A 10892-nucleotide genomic window follows, 5' to 3' on the forward strand; every position below is an offset into this window, starting at 1 on the left:
TATACTTTATAGAGACATAATGAAACACACAAACACACACACATACATACACAGTATATATATATGTGTGTGTGTGTGTGTGTGTGTGTGTGTGTGTGTGTGTGTGTGTGTGTGTGTGTGTGTGTGTGTGTGTGTGTGTGTGTGTGTATATATGTATATTCATCTATATATTTAAATATATACATCTATATGTGACCCTGGACCACAAAACCAGTCACATGGGTGAATTTTTCTAAAATTGAGATGTATACATCATCTGAAAGCTGAATATATAAGATTTCCATTGATGTATGGTTTGTTAGGATAGGACAACATTTGGCCGATACACAACTATTTGAAAATCTGGAATCTGAGGGTGCAAAAAAAATCTAAACATTGAGAAAATCGCCTTTAAAGTTGTCCATTTATGTTCACGATTGTGCTGCATTCACTCACAAAAATAAATATTTAATATTTTTACGGTAGGAAATTTACAAAATATCTTCATGGACCATGATCTTTACATCCAGTTTTTCTCAGTCGCTTTGGTGCATTTCTCAAATCATCCTTAATATTTGCAAAGAAGTATGTGCATTCTCAAAACAATTCGTACAAACAGCACCACACATTGGATTACCTGCAAAAGCCTTTAACTTACTCAAAATCTTTAGTTCATCTCTCAAAAGTAAGTATTTATGTCAATGAACATATCAGTGCCATCGGAATGAAAAGTCTTTGTGTTACCACAACAAGAGAGTCAAAATGCTTAGTCATGTTGTCAATAAAACACTGCACTCTGTTAGTATTACCTGATGTAAACTATGGCAACAGTTTGGATGACAGTTACCGTATTGACATGTACAAAGCCGCGTTTCTTCTGTATGCCATATATCCATTTAAAAAGTACAAATTTACACACTACTGTACGTGAGTTATTGATTGAAAGAGACTGGATAGGATTCGCAGTTACACTTTTACTAGCGGTCTGAAAAAAACAACATTATTATTGTGATAGAAAAGAAAAAGAAATAGGGGCACAAAGGTGAAAATACAACATTAGAAAGGCAAACACAGGAAAGACCTCTTAGGCAGATCTTTGCATGCAGCACTGTGTATATGCTTGCCAATTGAAGGTTCATGAGATGTAACTTTGAGCTATTTCAGAGAGCTGGTTTCTCATTGGTTGATCTACATTCTCTTCATTAGTGAAAGTCAAGATTCACCTGCACAATTCATCAATTCATGGCACATTTACAAAAAGTCTAATGAGTAGAAAATATGCTTGACAGTTTATGACAACTAGATCAACCATTTTGCATTTAATGACTTATACGATGAACTAATGACTAGATGTTTTGAGGGGTAAGACTATTGCACAGGGAACTATTTAATACATTTTGAGCAACATGGCATTAGCAACTGATAACGTAGGGAACTGCAGACAATTGTATATAATCAATTGCATGAATGTACCAAAGCAATCGCAACTTATTCAAAAGAATGAGAAACTGCTTTTATGATGTGCACAAGTGACTAGATGATGTGGAGGTTGAACAAGTAGTTTTGATAATTTCATTTCTGATCTGAGAAATGCACCAAAAGGACTGAGAAAAACTGTAATATCCCGATGATTTTTGGCATAAAAGAAAAATCAGTAATGTTGACCCATACAATGTATTATTGGCTATTTCCACAAATACACCCGTGCTACTTGTGACTGGTTTTGTGATCCAGGGTCACGTATTGTCTTTTTCTTTATATTGCAATGACATTGTACTGTAATTTATTGGCAGACCAACAATACAAATGTAACTGTGAATCCAGTCTCTTGCAATCAATATAGTTTTCATCTAAAAATACTGATGAGTACACAGTTATATTGACAACATGACTAAGCATTTGCCTATCTTATTTGTGAGCAATGACACAAGGGCTTGTCATTCTGAGGGCAGTGATATATTTATTGACATAATAAATACTTACTTTTAAGAGATGGACTAAAGATTTTGAGCAAGTTACAAGTTTTTTTGCAGGTAATCCATTGTGTGGTGCTGTTTGTACAAATTGTTTTGAGAAATGCACCTGGTTTGCAAATCTTAAGGATGATTCAAGAAATGTACCAAAGCGACTGAGAAAAATTAAAATGTAATGTAAATAACCTAAAAATGTATCTTGTATGGTGTTATTTAATACATTTACATTTACATTTATTCATTTAGCTGACGCTTTTATACAAAGCGACTTACAATTGCTATATATGTCAGAGGTCGCACGCCTCTGGAGCAACTAGGGGTTAAGTGTCTTGCTCAGGGACACATTGGTGTCTCACAGTGGATTCGAACCCGGGTCTCTCACACCAAAGGCATGTGTCTTATCCATTGCGCCACTACCACCCCATTTAATTTTATTGTAGAGCCCTATATGCCCCATCATACACTTACTGTGGAGTTCGTGAGTTCATGTGGTGCATTATACAAAATTCCTGTCAACCCAAATTTACAACCTCAAAAAAAATAAAAAAAATTACAAAAAATAAAGGTATCACAAATACTGTCTAAATATGAATATTAACACAAATACTGTCTAAATATGAAGGGCACACAAGACATGGAACGTTTGCCAAATTTAACCTTGTTCGTTTGTCTTCAATCTGTTGAGATCTCTGAGCAGCCAACAGATGGCAGCAGTGTATAACTGCTATGAGATGGCTGTTTAGCCCGATCTTACTTTTACACTTACAGTCGTTTCGAGTTTAACATAATGGCATTCACTGACAGGTTAAATCTGTGACAGGCTATCTGTGATTTATTGGTTGATATGTGAGGAACCCATAGTCACTACGTTTATGTCTACTTCCTGTTGCATTAATATTTTTATAACTCAGTTCAAAAATGGACAAAAGGAAACTTTTTTTTTTATTTTTTTATTTTTTTTACTATAATCTACACTGTACAAATGTTATTAATTTAGTTACAATAATTTAAAAATAAAAATGCCACAGTGAAAAACTGGATCTACAATATGAATTAGCCTACCTACAAATTTAAATAGAAAGATCAAACGGATTGGCCATTCAAAAGTGATGGTTTTCATTAGCAACAAATCATCGTTTTATATTATTACTATATTCCCAGAAGTCTCTGCACCAACCTTGGCAGTAGGTAGCAGAAGCTGAACTCAATGAACTCGTTATTAGACCTATTTGACCTTCCATACAAACATATTTTACGAACAGTTCTTAATAGCATAATTGTAATACATTTGTGAATGAACATAATACATTTGAGCAATTATTATTATTATTATTATTTATTTATTTATAAAAAAATGTTTTACAATAAATAGGCTAATAATAATAATAATAGCCTAATGATAATAATAACAACACAAGTTAGTGCTCTTATCACAATGATATGTGTATGGTCTGTGTACTTGATATAAATGTGATTTTTTTCACAGATGGGATGGCATAAGGTATTTTCCACATATGTGACGTTATGATGTGTGAGTGAGTAAATAAACGATAGATTTAGGTATTTTGTTGACATCAGCACTGCGCCAAAACGGACAGTTCCATCCGCTCGCTGCCGCCGACCTGTTTCCAGTGAAGGACTGAGCAGAACACGGGCAGAAAGCACTCTTTGCGTTTTAAAAGTTAAAAATAGCCAATAGATCAGCTAATTTGTCGGATTTCTTCGGGTTCTGTCCATCTAAAACATCTGCAGTGGGAAAGGTTGAATGCGAAGAGTAGCACGGACCCGTAAATTATTGAGTGGGACGGTCCTGGTATAAAAGGAGACGCCGCCTGTGTTCTGCTCTCTTGTCTTCAAACGCCAAGATGAGCTACGGATCCGACATCTACTCTGCCTCTTCCTACCGGAAGATCTTCGGGGACTCCACCCGCTTCTCAGCCTCTCCATCCCGGATGAGCAGCTCCCGGAGTGGGTTTAAGAACCAGTCCGTGACCCGCACCAATATCCCAAGCTCCTATAAGCGCTCCACCCGATCTGCCTATCCATCTTTGACGCTGGAAAGCTTAGACTTCACCCAGAGCACAGCGCTTAACAATGAGTTCAAAATCATCCGTACCAACGAGAAGGAGCAGATGCAAGGTCTCAATGACCGTTTCGCGATGTTCATTGATAAAGTTCGCAATTTGGAGCAGCACAACAAAGTGCTGGAAGCCGAACTCGTGACCCTGCGCCAGCGCCAGACAGAACCGTCCCGTTTGGCCGAACTCTACCAGCAGGAGATCCGGGAACTGAGGTCCCAACTCGAGGAACTCAACGCAGAGAAGAATCAGATGATGTTCGAGCGCGACACCATTGAGGACGAACTTCAGAAACTCCAGGAGAAGTTCGAGGAGGAGATGAGAATGCGCGAGGAAGCTGAGCAAACGCTTAGAGCTTTCAAAAAGGACGTGGACAACGCCACCATGGTGCGCCTAGACCTGGAGAAAAAGATCGAATCCCTTCTGGACGAGATCAACTTCACGAGAAAGTTGCATGAGGAGGAGGTGGCTGAGCTCATGAACATGATCCAGGCTGCCCAGGTGTCCGTTGAGATGGAAGTGGCTAAACCCGACCTTACCTCCGCCCTTAAGGAGATTCGCGGCCAGTACGAGGTGATTGCGAGTAAGAACTTGCACTCCGCTGAAGAGTGGTACAAGTCCAAGTTCGCCGATCTTAGCGAACAGGCCAACAAGAGCAACGAGGTCATTCGCGCGAGTAGGGAAGAGCTCAACGAGTTCAGGAGACAGGTGCAGTCCAAGACCATTGAAATCGAGAGTTTAAAGGGAACCAACGAATCAATGGAAAGGCAGATTCGTGAGATGGAGGACAGTCACAACGCTGAGGTCATGGGTTACCAGGTTGGTTTCCTCAATTTTGATTTTACGCTTGTTCTTCCGAGTTAAGGCAAACAGTTTAACTTTTTTTAAATGATTAAAATACTGAGGATACTGGCGCTTTCTTAAAACAACCCAAAACAAAAAAATAGCCAAACAAATGTTTTTAAAAATAAAATATCAGCGCTTAACTTGTGCGTCTGTTAACCAAACAGCAGACAAAAGATTCCTGTGAAATGGGCGTGACCACAGGAACTGACTGTGAATGTTACTGCTCTGTCCATGGTGCTAAAATTAGCGACTTCCCAGACATAACTAAATCAACCAGCCCGTGTTAGATATTTTATTTATAAGGTATTCCAAACCTTTTAATATCAGTTATCATAAAATAATGATAACAAAGTGTTATTAAATAATTCAAATAATGAGTGCTTTAGCCCATGAAAAAAAATCTAAAAGCTTTTCCACAAGCAGCACATTTTCATTTATGTAAAAGGAACCCAGTAAAATATTTGTCTTTCTTTCTTTCTTTCTTTCTTTCTTTCTTTCTTTCTTTCTTTCTTTCTTTCTTTCTTTCTTTCTTTCTTTCTTTCTTTCTTTCTTTCTTTCTTTCTTTCTTTTAAAATTCATGGAACCTTTCCATTGCACAAAACATTCTTAATAGACTTAATAGACATTCACACCAAGAACAATTGTTCTTTTGAGAGCTGTTCACTGAAAGGTTCTTTGGGGAACTCAAAAATGTTTATTCTATGGCATCACTGCCTCTATTTTTTAAAGTGTAAATATTTATGTCTATCATCCAATCAAATCATTAAGTCTTTTTTATCATAACTATATCATGTAACATCACACAGGATTCAATTGGGCAGCTGGAGAATGAGCTGAGGGGCACTAAGAATGAGATGGCCCGTCACCTTAGGGAGTACCAAGACTTGCTGAATGTCAAGATGGCTCTTGACATAGAAATTGCTGCTTACAGGTATAAACAACTGACATGTGACATGTGACATGTGACAATTGACATGTAGGTGGTGAATGCTAGTGAAATGTCCATCCTGTAATTTGATCTATTTTTATCAACATACCTAAAATGAAAATTGTGAGAATTACTCTTATGACATCTACTGGTGTGATTTTCATACATAAATGTATTGCCTTTATTGGCTCTTTCATTCCACCTTTTCCATCACACCCTGCCTCACCACCTTCTCTTTGTTCACCCTCTCCTTTATCGCCCGTCTCAGGAAACTGCTGGAAGGGGAGGAGACGCGTATCAGCACTGGGATCAACTATCCCACCCCCGGCTCGATGTCCGGCTACAGCTACCAGTCCCGTATGTATAGCAGCGCTAGCGTGAGCAGAAAGAAAGAGGACAAGGATGATGACGACAAACATCAGCAGAGCAGCAAATCCGTCAAAGGCTCCTCCCAGTCTGACGACTCCAAGAAGGGTGACAAGATCGACTCTGGAGACTTGAATCCCACCAACCAGAAAAACTAAATGTCTCACCCCTCTTACTTTCATCCTCTCCTCCCTCTGCCTTCTCCATTTACTCTCTTTCCTTTTCCCAAATAACTCAGATCCCCTCCACAAAGAGTCTCAGAGAGGAATCTAGTGTATTTCAACTTATTCTCCACTAATTAGCCTCACACTCAGTCACAGGGCAGCAGTCCCTCTGTAGCAAACCATTAACTACTCTCAAGACACCCCAGGTGTCACATTGTTTAATGCATATATTTCTGTGGATGCACTGTTTCAGAGTCATATCGCTCCTGTTAACTGCACTGTAATGGGTTTCTCTCGGCACACTCCGTTAAGGAAATGTTTAAGTGTTTAGCTTCAGTGAAGGTAGCTTTTTGTGCTGCAGTTTTTCCAAAAGCCATCACAAAACTTGTCTTATAATGTAAGCATAAGAAATGACAAAGCAATTATTGTTGTCTTTACATCATGCCAGCCCTTGTAACAATTGCATCTGTTTCTTGACTCCAGTTAACTTCTTGGCATGCTCATACATTCCTGGCAATAAATAAATAAAAATCCAGAACTATACATATAAACTCCACTCAGCCAAATTCCTCTCCAAGACTGCTCCTAGTTCCTTTTTAAACATTTCTTCCAACCCACACCCACTTACCCTTTAAAATGACAAGGATTTGAGCCTAATAGCAAGTCCTCACTGCATGAGGTGTGTCTGCTGTTTGCATGGCGACTGTATGTAGGTCCAATAGCAGTTTACCAATACTTTCATAGCAGTGTGCCTGCCATCCCTCTCAGTACTTAAGGCTGCAATAGTTCACCAGCCAATGGGCAATACTGGGAGCGAGAATGTTACACAACACTGCTGAAGCCTTTCACATGCTGCTAAATGCTTGTGATTAATAAACATTTGAACAAATACTGTAAAGCCAATCAAGTCAGGGCACTTAAATGTATGTAAACAGCATCTCATCCATATCAACTGTCATAACAAAAGGGATAGGGTAGAATTATTTGAGAAATAGGGAGATAGGTATTGTGAAAAGAAAGTGTACGTTTGAATGGGAAACAAAAAATGGCGAATATTTTTGAGCCAGCTTTAAGTTCACTATACCCTGCTGCTTCTGAATTTGTCCAGAATTAGTTGTGTTTGGGCGGATGAAACAAATGTTTTGAAATTGGTAAGAAATCTAACTATCTTTAGAAGTTAGAATATATATAAACATCTCAACATTATCTTTCTATACTTATGGATGCCTGAAGCACATCGACAGCGTGGAAACACCGTCAATAACACAACTTTTCACAATGCATCTCGAACACCTAAACTTCATACTTGAATCTAGTTCTCTACACTCAGTGTACTCTCATGCAAAGAAGCCACTGTCATAGTGAAACCATGGCTCAACAATAAATCCCTTTGGTAAACGTATAACATATTAAATGTAAATGCTAGTGAAATATCCGCATAACACTTCTGCTACACTGCCAGGTTTTGATACCACTTACCTCTTGCCTCTATGCCATGCTTTGTTAAGCCTGACTTGCTGCACCCTTCCAATGGATAGTTTGAACGGATTTATATAGTTGGGCTTATTCAATTGAAGAATTGTATTATAGAAAGCAAAGTGAATGGACTACTTTTTCTGTCGAAAGTAATTTTTCCGATAAACACTGTGACATTGGCATACTTAGCTGCGAGGGAGTGTCAGGCAAATCTGGAAATTTGTCTTTCCATTCTCACAGATGCTCATTAACTAGACCTGGTAACCCAGTCACAAAAATCAGCATCAAATCTGAATGTTTTAGGAATTGTTCCATTATTTTTGGGAGGGCCAAAGGTGATTGCAGAAAGCGTAACGACACAATGCAGTTTGAAGAAGAAGAATTTCAAACCTGCACTGCCAAACTTTTGTAATGCATGTGCAATCAACATTCCTCCATAAAAAGGCAACCCACTTTTACACCAATATATAACAATCCATCTAAAATGCTACTGTTTATGTATGAATGCTCTAGGTTTTTAAAAATGCCTTAAGCCACCAGCAGCTTTCTCAATTTGGCAGGGTGTGCATTAATATTTTATTTCTGTTAAGAATGTGACCTTGTTTGCTATCTAGTAGTGTGTAGGAGCCACTGTGTACTGGATGACTGAAAACTTTAGAAGCCGAATGTAGTTAATGTCATTTATTAATTATTATCTTATTGCTATATGGCACATGACCAATAAAGACTTTACATTATGAAGCCCATCTTAATGTGTCTGTTGTTGGTAATTTAATGTGATTTTGTTTCAATGCACTTATTTTAGTATTGTACTTATAATTCACTGTCTCAGTAGAACTCAAGGCATTTCATGCAGTGATCAGTTGACAACTTAAAACAAAAGTGAGGAAACCCCTTGCCTTACAATTATTAAGTAATAAACTTCATGCGTAATTGAAAAAATATATTTTTTTCAATTACGCATAAAGTTTATTTACTTAATAATTGTAAGGCAATTCCTCACTTTTTTTAAGTTGAGTCATCATGATCACTTTTTTTCAGTTTTTCAATATTGATCATATTTGAAAATTTTGTGGTTAAGGCCAAACTAAACAGTTGTATCTATATTTTATTAACAATGGTCTGCCACTTAAAACATACATATAATGTATAGCCTACTTATGTTTATCCTGCCTAGCAGATGATGATATATTATTTTCTTACTGTGGAGGAAGGAGTTTCATTGATATAACTAGCAATTAATGCTAAGTATGACACTTAAGCTTGATTTTGAGATACTATTATAATTTTTTATAATATTTTGAATGTTTTTGTCTTTATATTTTCTGTTTTGTTTTATTATTACTAAATATATCAATACGTTTGTTTAACTATAATAATCCTGACTTATACATGCCTATATAGCCTACTCTAATATCTATATATTTAAACAAATTATGTGAAAGCAATTAAAAATCTCAGAACTGTCTCCTTCCTCCAATTTTCAAATGAAATTGTATTAAATATTAACAGTAAAGTACATATATAAAAAAACAATGTGCCACAGATTTCTCCACAGACAATGTGAGTAAGAACAAAGCAGGGATTCCACCTTCAACTTTGTGCCTTTTGAGATCCAGTGACCCCACAATCCATCATATTCTAGTTTATGTGAGTCTTTGCCTTTGGATCAGGAGTGGAAGGACAATCTGGGTCCATTGTGGATTTTTTCTCCTAGTAAAATGCAATGGATATGAAATACATTCAGAAATTAAACATATTTATTGTACAAAGGACACACAGAATCAAGCTACATCTCTGCTATGTGAACACATACACAAGCACACACAACCTTTGCCTTTATCAATCCCACATACCGTGTGGTAACACACTCATGAATGCACCTCTGCACTGTTAGCTGATGTAGAGAGCTGTGTGGGCTCTTACATACACTGCAGTTCTTCAAAGATTTATATCCCTGCAATGCTGCCAACAAGCTATGAATGTCCCATTGTGACAAACGCTCACCATGACTCACCTCACACATACCAGGCTTAAACAGAGGCCTTATTTGACTTATTTTCCTTGGCCATTCTTTGTATTATCCGTTACATCTGTTTCCACCAAACTAACATAATCAGAGACTGTGTAATTTGTACATCGATGACTAACTTCCTACTGTATAGTGTCAGCATTTCTCTGTAGTATGGACAGACATACACATACGATGTATAATTGTTTATCTTACAAAATATCTATTTCTCTGTATCTTCTTTTCTTCCAGTGACAACGTATATACATTTACTTGCTTGGAGTTATTTGAATATGTTATCCACACCTCAGTGCACATAGACGCTAAATGACCTCTTCAGCTATTCTGTATAGACCAGTCAGAGCAGAATGGCATTTCAAGAGAAAAGAGAGTTTAGAGATGTACCCTAATGTCAGAATGATAGGGCAATGGATAAGACACATGCCTTTGGTGTGAGAGACCCGGGTTCGAATCCACTGTGAGACACCAATGTGTCCCTGAGCAAGACACTTAACCCCTAGTTGCTCCAGAGGCGTGCGACCTCTGACATATATAGCAATTGTAAGTCGCTTTGGATAAAAGCGTCAGCTAAATGAATAAATGTAAATGTTTAGCTATCCAATTTCATGTCACATGGCCATTACGGTGCAAGACAGATTGTGACATGTATGATGCATGACATTTTTAATGACAATTTTGTTTTAAATTATTTGTTTTACATAATATATTATAAAATTATAAAACAAAGCCCAACTAAAATAAGTTTGATAAGACACCATAAAAAAATAAAATAAAAAAAAAGCTCATGCAAACCAACAAAGCTAACAACTCATTTTCACTACTGAGCATATAATGCACAATTAAAGTTCAAAAAGGACTATTCAAATTAGTGACTGAAATTTTATTGTAGTTCACACAAAACACTTCTATAAGTACATACCCAAGTACAACAGAAGAACAGACTTTTAACTATGCATATACAGTATGCATGTATAATAATTATTATATATTATAAACAATTATTATAGCCCCAGATGAAAAGTTTTCACAGGCCAAAAGTGGCCATTATTT

The 10892-nt window shown here is 37.1% G+C and overlaps 1 protein-coding gene across 1 annotated transcript; it reads left to right on the forward strand.

Annotated features, from left to right (window-relative positions):
• Window positions 1–3362: 3362 nt before the first annotated feature.
• On the forward strand, window positions 3363–8550 carry inab (internexin neuronal intermediate filament protein, alpha b). Its single transcript, XM_082164610.1, has 3 exons — window positions 3363–4849; window positions 5683–5807; window positions 6073–8550. The coding sequence occupies exons 1-3, from the start codon at window positions 3818–3820 to the stop codon at window positions 6326–6328; spliced, it is 1413 nt and encodes a 470-aa protein (XP_082020736.1). The 5' UTR covers window positions 3363–3817; the 3' UTR covers window positions 6329–8550.
• Window positions 8551–10892: the final 2342 nt, after the last annotated feature.

Source organism: Leuciscus leuciscus (assembly GCF_965113295.1).
Source record: "Leuciscus leuciscus genome assembly, chromosome: 3".
Taxonomy (NCBI): domain Eukaryota; kingdom Metazoa; phylum Chordata; class Actinopteri; order Cypriniformes; family Leuciscidae; genus Leuciscus; species Leuciscus leuciscus.

Bases quoted from the DNA above. Each gene is read 5' to 3' on its own strand.
- inab (XM_082164610.1), top strand. From the start codon at position 3,818: ATGAGCTACGGATCCGACATCTACTCTGCCTCTTCCTACCGGAAGATC. The intron at 4,850-5,682 runs GTTGGTTTCCTC...AACATCACACAG, and splicing joins CTGAGGTCATGGGTTACCAG to GATTCAATTGGGCAGCTGGA. The intron at 5,808-6,072 runs GTATAAACAACT...CGCCCGTCTCAG, and splicing joins ATAGAAATTGCTGCTTACAG to GAAACTGCTGGAAGGGGAGG.